Here is a 15,447-nt window from a genome sequence, read left to right on the forward strand (position 1 = left end):
TTTATTTGAGCCACTATTGCCTTATTGTCTCTGCATACTGTGGCTTTGGCTACACTAGTCACTTTGATTTTGAGATCTGATTAAGTTTGGATTTTATGAGATTACAATAACGTACATCCACATCTTGAAAGCAATGTTATGTGTCCTATGACCGGTTTCATTTAAAGGTTCAATGTGTAATTTTAGCACCATCTAGAGGCTTTCACTGTCCATGTGTGTATACAGATTCAAGAGGTCAGGAGTTACAAATTAAGCAGTGTTTCATCTAGCAGTTAGAGCCAATGCTTTATTAAATAAAATAAGGTTAGAGTGGATTGACTGATACCAATCAATAACATATCAAGACTTAGGCTGTGGTTTCGTTAGACATATGCAGCTGTATCTGCATATTTATGTTCACACTTCATACTTACCGTAAATGTGACTTGCTTTATCAGATAATTATTAGATATAATCCCGCAAGGATACACTCCACTATATGTATTGAAAAATTGTTGGGATTGTGCCCGAAATGCTTTCCACACCTCAAGAAGCAATACTTGTTCATGTGGTCAGATTTGTTATCAGAATGTTCATACGCTCTAGCCTGGGAACAAGACAAATCTTTGAGCTCATGTTAATTCCTCCAGCAGACTGGCCTGGCCCCTCTCCCACTCAGACAGATTTCCAGCCGACCTGTCACAACCGTTTATCTAAAATGGGGCGGGTTTGATATGTTGATGGACAGGGGAGCACTCTTGTGGCTCAACGGTTGCTCCGTGACACATCACGCGTTTTGCTGCTCTGATTGGTTGTAGATCTATCTATTTCTGTCCAGAGGCGTTCTGGTCTGGGACCGCTGATAACACCCCTTGGAGATCAGAAATGAACTGAGAGGTTCCAGAGTACTTTACGTTTGTGAATTGATCTGGCAATGTCAGACCATATATGTTCCATTATTTTGTTAAACTTAATTTTGTTAAACAAAGTGACATAAAATGCCAGTCATGAATTTCCAGCCATGAACTGAACGTATGATGATGGTCACACCAGACACTGAAATAATGTAAGAAGGATCAGATACTCCACCTAACGCCTCCCAATCCTGTTGGAGCACTAATATTTTCTGGGCAAGTGGAATGATTTCTATAACATAAAATCACAAAAGACACAAAAAGAATGATGGAATAACAGAAAACAGTGTTGTGCAGATGACCATAGCCTGAGTCTGCTCTGCTTTGGCCTGTTTTCTGTGTAGACACACAAACACAAAAGAGTGCATATACTTAGTCCAGCATGCACAAACAAATCTAATTTTGGCCAAGTTTGGCTTCTCTGGCTGTTTTGACATCATTGCATTATGTTTGTATAAGATCCATGTGGAATCCCTTCACATTTAGTTGTTTAATGTAGGGTCCATGATCCCCTGTGGCTGATTAGTATGGGTGCACTTTGAACAGCATGACAATGATGTAAACTCACTAATTTACCCCAGACTATGCAGTTTATTACTTCATGAGCTCGAATGTCCAACAAAATGTAGCAAAAGTACATCTGTTTAGGATGTACTGACCATACCTTTGGACACTGATTATTATGAGCAAAGATTCTGAGACTCTTCTAAGAAACACAAGGTTTCATATCCATTTCCCTGCTATTTGTTGAAGCCGCGATGAACTTGAATCTAACACAAATTTCTGTGGCGTTGGAACCTTCTGTCTCTGCGAGGAATGTGATTAAAAACCTTTTCGTCGAACATTCAAGACTACCCTGGGTGAGCAAATGATTTTGAGGTAAGTACTCCTTTAGGTGTCAATTAAAGGGGAATGCTTCCTATTTTCAGGAGTAAAGTGTGCCTTTCTCCACCCTTTGGGGAGTGACTGCAGCAGAAAGTTCACATAAGTTTTAAAGCCAGAGCTGCCAAGCCCAGCTGGCTCGGGTCACACAAGCAGCTTATGTACCTCAGACAATTTAGTGTGAGGGCTTTTCAGTCCAACACAATATCAATGTCGGTTTGGATCAAACATATAAAAGTAAGTGCATGTACAGTAGTGTTACCATGTAGTGTTACAGACGGCAAGAGTGTATGTAGATCACAAGATTAACAATCATGCATTTGCTGTGAAACAATGAACAGTTTACAGATTTTCTGAGACCACCAATTCTTTGTGGATGGTTAAAATGTAGTTTTAAAATTGGGTGTAAATGAAGTATGAAAAGCTCTTCTCTGGGTCGGAGATGTGTAATGTTACAAGGTGGGTGAAAGGGGGGTATTAGTTGCAAATTGCCAGTTAATAGCCCAAATTTAATGTAATAGGTTGTCTCAAATTAAATGTGGAAAAAACATTTTCTGAATTATCTCAAAATACCTCAAAAAAAGAGCACTGAATCTAATATTGCTCTTGTCTGCCTGTCTTGTTTAATGTGGTTTGGTTGACATTTAAACTTGGGCACTGGGTTGCTTTTTCTTAAGCCTTTGTACCATTTTTTTTTTTTTTTTTTTTTTTTTTTTTACCCAATATGTGTTTTCTTCCTTTTCTTGTCCATCAATGTCCTACCCTTCATCCCCCTGCCTGCTTTTGTTTTCCACATTATGGGTACGATCTGTCTCCACGATTTTAATTCTACACATTCAGGTGTTGTGCAAAGAAAGGCTGAGCCAAACCAGTGCATCCTTTTCTTGCCTTTTCAGCCCTGTTTTAAAACAATAGATTTCTGCAATGTGTTATGACTAAAATCGACATGTTAGACCTACTTGACCATGACCAGCTGCATTAATGAGTTGACTGACGCAAACCTTTAATTAATAGTACGATAGAAAGTAGCATATTGATTTTGTAAAATGTCATATTTTCTGCAAACTCCTTTGTGCTCCATAGAATACTTTGTATGGAGTGCTTTTATAAAAGGATTATGCATTATATATTAAATGGGTATCCAACAGAGCAAGAGCCAACAAGCTACTTTTGAAATCAAAGTCTGTCAAGTGCAATTAGAAGTCTTTCCAGCACTGGACTGATGTGTATTATGTATAGATTTGACCAATCACTGTATGTTATATTTAAGTCTTTCTTTAAGGGCAATGCTTTGACGAAGTAGTTTACTTGTTCGTGTACTTGATAGGATACTGGACGCGGAACAATGCAAGGTATCAAGGAGTTGAAAAAACTGCTTTTTCATCCTCTGAACAGGTTACTGAGAGGTTGATAGGATTTGGATCAGGCAGTAGAGCTGCTGCTGGGCTTGGCATAATGCAGGAAACAGGACAACAAATTGCCACTGAGGCAGCAGTAGACTTGATGTTGGAAAACAACTGCTGTTTTTCAATATAGCTTTACCACATACCCACACAAATGGACATTTGCACAGTTTTTTTTTTTTTTTTTTTACTTATTAAGACATGTTTAATTGGTTACAAGAATTAAACCCCAAAAAAGAGATGGACTACTAAGTGCAGGCAGTAATTATATGGTTGTCAATGCACTCGGATGAATCTCCATATGGCGAATGATGGACAGAAACAGAGGTCTTAATTTTTAATCTCTTCACCATTAATATAGAGGTAAAACCAATTTCATATGGTTTATTTACTCAGTCAGTATTTATGTATGTATGTAAATACATATGTACATACATTACATTACATTGCATTAAACACCCCAGTGCACTAAGAACGCACACAACCTTCGCTCTCCCATCAACCCACTTAGAAAATGGCATGTTCTTGCTGTCATAAAGCCTGATGTAAAGTGGCATGTATGGAATATTAATGAGGGAGGATGTTTCTGCCTTTAATAAACATGTTTAAGTGAGTAGGTGCTGTCTAATTCATGGGCTTCTAATGAATCAGGTGAGCGAGCATGGGCTGCTCTCTGATGGCCCGCCAAGGCAGAGCTGGTACCCAGAATTAGTTGAATTTCACACAGATTGCACACCAGGGGAATATAGCTTTAAATGTGCCTCTCACTCTCTCAGCCCAGGACTGAACAAAGTGAACAAACTGCCCCAAGAAGACATTCATAATTAAGCATGTTGGAACGCTTCCTCATTTTTTTTTTTGTCATGTTTAAAGCATGACAGGACCGCTCCGTCTTGCCCTGTGGATCAAATTAAAAATCTCAGCTGCCATTAAATTGTTATAGCAAACCCTCTTAAGGACAGGTGTTTGAAGCGAGGGCAAAGAAACAGCACAGGCAAAGAGGGATATCGTTTCCTCTTAAGGAGGGAGGAGAGCCTGCCCCTTATCATGTCTGAAACCCCCCTGCGTATAAAAGCTTTATCTCAGAATCAAATGTTCTTCCTTGTTGGCTGGTCAAAAGCTTGTTCTGCTTTACTTCTCTGATCTTATCCAGCAGAATTAAGAGTTTTTGAATATTTTGCAGCTATTAAAAAGTTGATTTTATGCGATTGTTACACTGATAAATCAGAGATGACAATCTTGTTAACCGTGGCAAACTTCTGCTTCAGTAGCAGAGTTTCATTTCAGTCCGCTTTGCTTACATGAGCTGGTAAATTTTGGGAGAAAAGGTTTTACTCTTTGTGATAGTGTTTTAGATTAGAGTTTAGATTAAAGTTTCCTCTGTAAAGTCCAATCTTATTACTGGCAAAATGTTAGTGAGAGGGTGCAGATACTGGATGATCAAGTATTGCTCTAAAAAGAAGGTAAGACTGTAAAGAAATTCAGCAAAATGATGTATAGTATTGATGAAAAATAGTTTGTGCTGTTACAGTAGTTTTTTCACATCAGTAGTTTCTCTATCTACAGGATCAGCAATAACCTGCAATTTTAATGGTCTTTTTTATAATTATTATTTGAATTTTAATAGCGGTGCTATTTTTTTCCCCATGCATTCAATCTTCTAATATGCTAAAAATCACAGTAGGAGTTCAGTAATAAAGTAGCAGTAATGTTAGTATTTATAGCCGCAGTAGTGTAGTTAAAATGTCTGCTCTTCTACAAATGTCTTACACATTTACAAGGTCACATAACATTTTAAAATAGATCACCTGTATTTTGAACACCAATTAGACTTTTTATACATAGGCCGACCAGTCCTTTAACAAAATTAAACACTACTCTGAGATTGCATGTGGTATTAGCCCACTGGGACGGGCTTTTGTGCCGGCGCGGACGAGGTGCAATGAATTTTGTGGCTAAGGTGAGGAGGAACTGTCTTTGTCCATTTGTTCATTTCCTGGCTCACTCTGGTCTCGCTTAAAAGGAAAAAAGGTCCAGCAAACATAAACATTTTAAACCACCAGCAAGATTCACAAAAAAAATATATATTTCAACCATCCACCGCAGAAAACACTGACAAGCTTCACACAGCTTCCTATTTCATACAGAGCAAGTCTCCTAAAAGTAGCGCCTGAGGCATTTTTAACTGCAGTAGAGAAAGGCCTGTAACGGCGATGAACAACATGGTGTGGTAGGAGAGAAGCATGGTACATTACGGTCCGCTACGGCCCTTTGAGGACTGTAACGATCATATCTTGGATAGGGAGGACAGATGGTTTGAAAAAGGTGGAAGGAAGCGATCTATGTGCAGATAGAGAAGCCATCTCTCAACAGAGGAGGAGGTCTCAGACACCATTTATCTCCAACCTCTCCTCACAACGCTGTCCCGCCATCCCCTCCCAAGAAACTGAAGCATTCACTCTCGACCTCGTGTGACCCTGAGGACCTCTGTTCACTCCTGCAGTCGGGCGACTCCACCGACACTCGCAACAATCATCACAACAGGGAGGAGCACTAACAAGCCAGTGGTGGAGCAAGTGGATAACAACCCCACACATGTTAAACTCCCTTGACTTTCCACCCGTCTGTCTGACCTGAGGAGGCTTCTTGGATGAGACGTGAAACCTCTTCAGGAATCTACAAACAAGTCCAGATGGCCTTGATTCAACTCGCCTTGGATGCATCATGCAAGTGGCTTAAACTGACTGTTGCTACCTCCACTGCGCCATCGCCTCCGGGCATGAAATTACCAAATATCTCTTAGTCACACCCAAGTTAATTTATGCCATTAATTTATGCATTTGCACCTTTCTTCACAAAAATAGCATACCTATGACACGCTGCTCTCACATGTCTCATCATCAGCAGCATCATCATCATCCTCATTATCCTCTGCGCCTTGTGCTAACAGCTGCCAGCTCGTCTAAACCGGGGATGTATCGGCAGGCGTGTTACACTTCATCGCATCCTCCTGGGGTGTCTTTCTTTTTTTAATCTGTGCGTTTTCTGCTTCACTCTTTCCTCTTTTTATTCCCCATTTGTTTACATCTGCGTTCCATCTGTATGCTGTAAAGTGTCACCTCGCAAAAACCTGCCATGATATGTCATCACTTGACTGATCACATGCTAAAACAAAGCTGCACTTGACCAGTTCACCAGGGGGTTGCTCTCATCCTTCCCTCAGCATCCATGTGGATTTAGTTATGTGTTTTTTTTTTTTGTTTTTTTTTTTTTAGACAGGGGTTGTCAGTAGCTGTGTGTGCTGGCTGTGTGTCAGTCTGTGCGACACACAGGCAGGAGAGAGCGGGGCCAGGCATGCGAGAAGTCACCGCTGGGCTCGCTCAGCAAGTCCCCTTGATGATTAATTTATAAATTTATTATACATCGATTTCCGACCCACCGCCGACCCAAACACTCAGCGGCCCACCGGGAACCCTCCCGATTCTCCCGATTAGCCCCTCTGGCATTGAGCAATAGCCCTGAACAAATAGCCCACAAATTCAATCACAAACTCCTTTCTCATGTACCACATCACAGTGGCTGGACTATGTGTTAAATTTTGTCCTGTACTTAAAAGTTGTCTTGTCATAGTGGAGAGGGCACGTATCGAAAACATTTATGGATCGGCTGCTGCTCCCTGCTGTATGGCTATCAGCAACCATTTATAGATTAGATGTCCAGACAACACTGCTTTTACAGGTAAGCACACAGACAACAGCCGCTTGTCAATAGACTCCCTGGTATAGACAGCAGGAAGATAATTTCTCTGTGAGTGGTATCATCACTACTCCAAGTCTCTTTCACCTGACATGCCAATACACCGCAACCGTGTCAGGCCCAGTTTTATGATGCTGGCCAGGCTCTAGCTTTGGGGAACAGGGTCTCAACCGGAGGACCCGATTTCAAGTGTCCTTGAGCAAGGCACTGAATCTGACCTATGGCCTCTTCATGGAAGGGGGGCAAAAGAAAAGAGAGTTTCCCTCTGGGTATAAATCAACAAGTCAATAATTTTGTTATTACTAAAAGCCACAGCACACCTCTGTATTATCAGAGCAATGGTTACCCAATTGTCATTAACCAAGCTGCAATATCAGACTAAATTTACAGTATTTCCTGAATTTCTCATATGATATTAATATTTCACACATTAACACATTCCATATATCGTCGCTGTCCACTGAAAATCATGTTTCTTCAGTTCTGGTCATTTTAATGTTTTAACTTAATTTGAGTTTTGCCTGCTCCTTTCTGGGTTCAGAGAATTCCCTAATCAATGGGGTTATGAAACCTTAACAAAACTAATTATACAAACTGAAATTTTACAATAGTCAAGACCCGTTTTTCTATGTATTAACACAATAGTTACATATGATACAAGAAAAATGGCACTAGGCAGTACTCTATGCACTTTTCACTCTCAACTTTATTTTACTATTTGCATTCCAGCAGCACAGCATACAGTACGAGTACAGCTGCAGCCGAGGTTAAGTAAATGTCCAGCAGGGCATTGGACAAGTGCGCCGTGAGGCAATTAAACTGGACAGGATGAGGTGAAAGGAAGAAATGAATTATGTACATTATAATCCATAGATCATTTCTGAGGCTGAAAGTGTCACCGTGAGTAAAAGTGGTTATATAAAAGTTGTGCAGACCTTATAAGAGCAAGACGGTGCAAATAAAGTGTAGGTAATAATAACTGGTAAGGTTAAAAAAAGAAGAAAAAAAAAGTTATAGTGGTTGGTTTATAGCCAGATCGATGGGGTGGAGCCTTGAGATGGTGTCTTGTGCAGGTGCTGAGTTTCATGACCATTGTTGAGTGGAGTGAGCACTCTTGGAAGAAGCTGTCAAGGTGATGGGTGGTGACGGTGGACCGTGCAACCCTGAACACGTCAGCTGAGTTCACACTTGAGCCATTGATCTTCGAGGGCTTTGAGAGCAGGCTGCTTCAGAAATCAAATCTCAGCTCTGCCGTTTCGACGGTGTACAGCTCTGGGTTGTTGATGGCGCTACCTGGAATGAACTGGTCCACCTCTTTCCTGTGCTTGTTGGTGATTGGGCCCACCAGGGTTTCAGTGTCTGAGAACTGAAGCATTTTGATGGACGGGTGGCAGGAGCTTCAGTCACTGGTGTGTAGATGAAAGGAGGCAGCGCACATCCCTGTGGTGGACCTGTGCTCACATCAAGAGGGCCTGACGGGGGAAACTGCACAAACTGGCCTCTATCTGTCAGGAAGTTCGATAATCTCCCACAGATTGAGGAAGTGTAATCTTTTGAGCAGTAATTCCAGGACGATGGTGTTCAATGCAGAAATGATGTCAACAAACCCTGCCTTGGCAGGCAGGGTCCCACGGCCTGGTGTGTCCCAGACTTAATAGGCTGGGTCTTACCGCAGCCAGAGTTATTGGCGTGCTCCAGGTCCAACTCAGTGACATTTACACAAGACATGTTGTGAGGAAAGCTGTGACCATTGTTCTGATCGGCCTCTTTTTTTAATAGTTTGCTCTCATGTAGACGGCACAGGACCCCACAACCAGAGTCAACACGTCAAAGGCTTCTTTTGCCCACGCTGCAATCAATTTTCTCAAACTACACAATATTAATACGTCAACTTTTGCAATTTCACTTGCTGACTTGGGACCTGCGTGGTCACCGTTAATGGTGCTTTTAATGTTTCTTTGGATTAATTTAATATGATGTTGTATGTCTTTTGTTGCATGTCTTTTTGGCCTGAGTGTACAACATATTTCCTGGTCTTGATAATAACATTGTTGTACTGCATTGTACTGTATTATAGCATTCCTGAACAAAATTGAGGCCCATGCCACTTGAATTGTCCATCGACCTATTTACCATTTAGGCATACTGCAAGAAGTGGAATTGTGCCATATCTGAGATAATGTTAGAGATCTGTGACATATTGAGATTGCTAGACACTTTTGGGTTTTCTATTTTTTTTTTTTTTTTTTAATAAACGATGTCCTTGCCACTGTTCTGAAATTACTGAGGTCTTTAATCTTGTCCTCTTGGGAACAGGAACAATGACATCAAATATTAATGAAAGTACAAGAGTCTTCACTAATGGACAAAGACTGGTTTGAAACACTGTCCACCTGTGGCTCCCGGGTACGGATCTGTCAGGCCTTGTATCTTTCCTGATGTTTAGTTTTGGAAAATCTTTTCTTCGTCTTTTCATTTCCTTGCATTGATAAAGGAAACCGTGTTCCTCAAAAAGGCAATAAGCAGTTCAAGCCTTTGTGAAGGAGGGTTTGCCTGAGAGGACCTTGTTTCTAGCTTGAGAATGAGTTTGGCGTATAATTGCCATACTGCCGTCATTTCACCCAATGTCAATTTCAGGCACCATCACTTCTCCCTGCCCGTTGATCACTCTGTCTCTCTCTCTCTCTGCCCAGTGCCTTGACCCAGCACTTTGCATTCCCACTTGTCAGGCCTAATGAAAAGTTTTATTGGTGGTGAGAAAATTTTCACAAAATGTTACAAATGTATTGCAAAAAGTTATTTTTGAGCACGAACACTAGTTACAGCCTAAATCAAAAGCACATTGTATTTAGCTGAAGTTAGCAGAAATTGTGCAGCTAAACTCCACAGAACCAAAACTCTCAATGTCATGAATCTTTTTTTTTTTTTTTTTTTTTTTTTTTTTTTACAGATCATTTTTTGGCATTTCTGTTTTATGCCATTGTGACAGCAGAGACAGAGAGTGTAGGGGAAGAGAGAGGAAGGTGACATGCAGCAAAGAACCCAGGCCATGAATCAAATTTAGGGATATTATCAAACCAACAACTTTTGATACAGTGTCTCTTCCACAGAATCCACACAGCACCCAAATCTCAGCAGAATACCTTAGACTTGGACCATACCTTGGAGTACATAGCACCACTCAGGACCAGGCCGTTGCGGATCCAGATGATGGAGGCGGCGGGCTTGGCATTGTTGGCATGGCAGGTGAGATTGAGGTGGTCACCGGCCCGTAGACTCACCACCGGAGCACCCACTATCACTGGGTCATCAGGAGGAACTGTGGAGGGCAATTTTGATGAGTTTATATATGTTACGGACATGTAATACAAAATGCACAACAATGATAGAGTGATAGAGGAAGGCTGGAAAACATTGATAACCCAGATTGGTAATAACTTCCCATTATTTATTAGCTACCACGTTAGCTTCCTAAATACAAAAACCTACAAAAAAAAAAAAAAAATGCAAAACCTTAGCCTGAAGGTCTTGTACACACTTTTAGGGTGCTTTACTGGTAACTTTTTAATGAGATAGTTTTCATAAATTTCTAACTGTACACGCAGTAGGTGCAAACCTCACACCGAGATCATCATTAGTGTCAAAGAAACACTAATGTTGTCTGCCTGGTCAGAGTTTCTATCAGTGTTTTCTAATAACTAAACAGAAGTGAATCTTCCCAACTAATCTGCCCTCTCAACAAGGCGCCAAGAATATATACTGTATATATATAATTTTTTTTTGGCAATCCAAACTAATCCCGATCAGGGTGATTTGGGTGCATGTCCACTCTTAAAAGTCTTAAAACTAGAGCTTTTTGAGCTGTGATTTTAGGGTCCTAGTCTAGCCTCAGGCCTACATGAGATTATGGAGAGCAAACGTTTCTATATCTGCTCTCTGTATGCACCCAAAACTAACACCCTTGAAGTTTCCTAACTATTTCCAACACTTGGTCTTTGCAGTTTTGCATCCCCTTGAGGTGTGGATTTGACAGTTTTAGAGAGCGGGTAGGGCTTCCATAATGTTTATAGCTGCAAGTGTGTACGAGTCCTAAGGCTCCGTTTCTTAGTGTAATCTAATTAACACTTGAGCTAATAGTCATTTTCCGTGAATTTTTTGTTTTTAGAACAAAAGAAGTACTTTATTTTTCAGTATCAGCGGTGCTATCACACAACTCTCTGCTAATGAAAAGACAGATGTTGTGTGAATTCTGCAATCTGTTTTTTTCTCAGTAGAATAGGGGTAATATCATGGAGCCATGGGGACGTCTAATACCTTCCACTTCATGTTTGGTTTGCTGTACTGATGAACTGTGAGCGGCACATTTGAGTGGAAAAATGAAGCTTTTGTTACCTCCTTATTCAAAAGTAAGAAAACTGCCCATATCTGCCATTAGAGTGCTGCAAGATTGTTTAGTGCTCATTCTCGAGTTTAATCTTAATCTGATGTCTCATATAGGGCAGAGCAATTCCATTGTGCCAGAGAAAGCTAATTTCCACACATTTCCCTGATGGTAAGCATATAAACTGTGTATCACTGGAATATGTAAAATGAGCAATGCCAAGTTGTTTCAGCATTAAAACTGACTAAGTTGTGAGCATTAGAGGCTTTAAATCCCACTAAGTTTAAGAGGATCAGCTTTATCAATGGCATATAAATGCTGTTTTTCAACCCCAGTCCAAACTTTGCTCGGCAAAAAGCCTGTATACCAAGGCTAAGATCAATTTAGTTTTAATGCAGTAATGTGTGTAAGGAGATTTTCTCTAAATTAAAAAAAAATATATGCAGATCTATTGCCACAACAGCCTCTCACTGTATGTCCAAACTCTGAAAAATAATTGAGAATGAAAGCCATCATTATTATTTGAATTGTGGTTTCAGATTACATTTTGAATTGAGTGAACTGAAAGTGAGGTGACCTAAACCCTGCTGTGCAACATCATACATTTGGTGATATTTTCCTCATTTTAATTCCACCTCCAAATTACACTGTATGTACTCTCTATTCACTTGACAAAAAAATGAATATTCTGCCGCGGTCCCACAGGTGAGTGATTAGTCAGAGGCAAAAGAGGAATGCGGACAACCAGTAATTTTGTCGGTTTCATTTTGTGGATGGCAAAGAGGTCAGGGAACAAGTAAAAGGAAAGCTGTGTAAAAGGGATTGAAAAAAAAAAAAAAAAACTCAAAGCAAAGTATGAGACAAAAAGAGTGATAAAGCTAATGGCAGAAGCAGCATCGAGACTGCTGAAAGGCACTGATTACATTCTTGTATGAAACTGGATCTGATCATCCTGGATTTTATTCAAACTTGAGTGAATTATTGATTGAGCTCTCAGCTCATTAGGTAGCAGATCTGGGGCAAGCCTAAATCAAAGGCAACATGCAGATGGCACATCCTGAGTGCTTGGAAGAAAGGAAGGGAGAAATGGAAAAGCGAGAGCATAAGAGAGTGATAGAGAGAGAGAGAGAGGGAGAGCATGAGTTAAAGATGGCTTTCTCTCTCCCTTTAAAACTAAATAAGCTCTTCATTTTCGGTGGATTTCAGGCTACAGTCTACAAGGTTACACAGCCAGCGAGGAACAGCGGCTTCCACTTTGTACAGCACAATGTATTCTCTTGCATGATTTCTGTGATTCCCAGTGGGTTTTTCTGAGGGGTAATTCAGGGTAGACAAATCTGATCGTCATCATAATTATTACTATCGCCAAGCTGTTTCTCTGCTCACAATCTCTTGAGCAGAGAAAAAAAGGATTTCCATTTGCAAACTATTTTCAAAAGACTAACAAACAGCCTGTTGTGGTATACCAATATTTGAGCAGGAAAAATTGATTCGTATTTGCAAAGAGCTATGTACAACAGTGTAACAAATGTTGCGAGAGTGCAAAGAGATGTCACATCGCCACATGTACGATATCTGTATTTTCAAAACTTATTTCTTTTCGCTCAGATTTGCACACTTTGCACGCCGTCGGTTTCATGCATGCAGACGTTTGGCAGCTTTTTCCGCTCCCAAAGCCCTGCCAAAGCCATTTGCAGGCGCGTGAGCGGTAATTTGCAAGCAAGGAACGGGCTAGAAGAGAGATGTAGGGATCTGATTGGCGGAACCTGTTTCCTTCTAACCAGCCATTGACCGGCATGCTCTGCGCTGATTGGCTAATAAATATGCCACTTGTGAAGCGTGGCTTCCGACAAATCATTTATCTTTCATGCTCAAATCATTTTGGCAGGGAAATGCCTTCACTGTATCGACTGCGGTTACATATCCAGCTATATTGTCTGTGCAGAGAACAAAAGTGTAGTCGTCGCCCTAATGGCATTCCCTCATCACTCACAACTACTGTGCTGCTGATTACAGCCCTCCTGACAGGCTGCATTTGGTGGCCATCTATACTTTTAACAGACACACACACACACACATACAAACACTTGCCACAAAGTAGAAATGAATCCTCCGAGGTATTAAAGACCTTCACATCATTTCTAACTTTCCTTCTCCTCCTCTCCAGTGGCCACAGAGCATTTTATTATTAGGCTCACTGTAAAAGCACTGCTTCCTTTACGAGCAGCATCTGGAGCACACTGTGTCTCGCGAAAAGTTTCTCTTAAACCTTGCTGGAGCAGGATATTATGATGGATATGAAACGTCTTATTTATATGAGGCTCATTAGGGTCACTTTCCCCATATTTGATGTACCTTGACCCCTTTGCAGGAGAATCTACGCCAAGCAAAACAAGGTCGTACAACGCGAGCTTCCGAGACAAGCACTCGGGGTATTTCTTAAATCACTTGTGTATTTTCTTTCAAGAAGATTTGTGGGGAAAGTTATTTATATCCGGTCTCAGGCTACACAGGTACTTCCTCACTGGACTGCCAGCTTTCATAATAGGAGAGTTATTTTTGTAGAAGTGGGGTTTAAATGTATATCCCCTTAACAAAAAAAAAAAAAGAAAAAAAAAAGCGGACTCTTTAAACTACATCTCTAAAAACATTCTACAAAATATCGCATGGCTAATACAACACAGCAAACAGGCTTCTGTGCTAAATTATTTATTCATTTATAATTGCTGTCAGTTGAGCTTTGAAGTCGGATCCTCTTTGACAGAAATGATAATAAATGGTTATTCTGCACTTTCTTTGTCCATCCAAGAAAGTAAATATCAGTTCGGCCGTCACGCTAAAGGCTTTTCTTAAATGATGAATGCTGTTTACCTGTTTTTCCCCACTGTTTTTCATTTCAATACCCCAGAAAGGCTAATAAATTTCATCTGTGGCGTTTAAGTGGAGGAGTGTGCTGTTGCCTAATCAACTTACAAAAATAAACAAATAAAAAATAAATAAATAAATAAATAAAAAGCTCTGCTGACATTTTCAATCCACACAGATAGACGGATCATTTTTCTTTCCCATGACAGAAAAGATAGAAAACCACCACCGCGCCTGCCAGATAACACTTAAAGTAAGACCTTACACCCTCGACATGAATTTGGTATTCATAGTCCTGCAGTGTGCCAAGTGTATGCAAGTTTTGTATACCGAGTGCAAACTCTATAATATATACAGATATTCCTTTTTCTCCGAATACACTGAAGCAATCAAACAATGTAAGTCAAATGGATTCAGTGAAAAAACAAATAATTGCTCTTAATCAATACCACGAGAGCACGGCATAAGTAAATAATTTTGCAGTAGTGATACAGTAGAAAGTCAGAGTGTTTGTGATCTCAATTAAGGAGTAATATATGCTGATGAAAACCCCACACGTGCCTCCCCACAGTGCACATTATTTTTTGATAACTGCATGTAGTGTATGCACGTTGGCTACTTGCCAAAGATAGGAAAAAGTCAGTGTTGTTAATTCATCTCTTTCTGAAGCACCAGTTGTAATTTGCTCACGGGTGACCTTATCCTCACCAACATATCAGCGTAACAGAAACATTTATGTTCATAAATTAGGCTCCAGTAGAGCAAATTAGCAGTATTTGAAAGAGAAATCTATCCTGCTTATTGAATGTTTTCCAACTCTCTGTCATTAAAGCGTCGACATTTGCTGTTCTATGAGAATGCTTCTCTTTCCTGGGAAAAAATCTGTTGGGAACTGGAAGTTGATGTAGTTCAAGTGTCCATCACGGCTTAGTGGGCAAAGAAAAGAGCGCCACCTACAGAATGGCATAGCTCTTAAATAGATAATCCAAGCACAAATAGGCAGATTAAGCTCTCTGAAGAGGCCAAGCTGTTAAAAGTGAAAGCAGCCGCCTGTGAAACAAAAACTGGACTCAACATCGTCTGCCAAAGATGACAAACACCTCAAGATGAGAAGTGATGAGCTGTGATGCAGGTGTGGCCCCTCTTTGTTTGGACTGATAAGTCAGCCCAGGAAAAAATGTTGGCATTTTACATTTCTGCAAATCAAGAACACGTTGAAATGTAGGGCCAAATGTGGATGGCATAATAAAGAGGGCTTTGCTTCTGC

General features: G+C 40.5%; 1 protein-coding gene across 1 annotated transcript in view; it reads right to left on the reverse strand.

Moving 5' to 3' along the window:
* Positions 1–15,447, reverse strand: part of LOC115371013 (kin of IRRE-like protein 3) — a 141,563-nt gene that overhangs the window by 77,521 nt on the left and 48,595 nt on the right. The window contains exon 4 of the mRNA XM_030068129.1: positions 10,096–10,253. Coding sequence (XP_029923989.1) covers positions 10,096–10,253 — 158 coding nt within the window. The remainder of the gene's footprint in view (positions 1–10,095; positions 10,254–15,447) is intronic.

Source organism: Myripristis murdjan, chromosome 14 (genome assembly GCF_902150065.1).
Source record: "Myripristis murdjan chromosome 14, fMyrMur1.1, whole genome shotgun sequence".
Taxonomy (NCBI): Eukaryota; Metazoa; Chordata; class Actinopteri; order Holocentriformes; family Holocentridae; genus Myripristis; species Myripristis murdjan.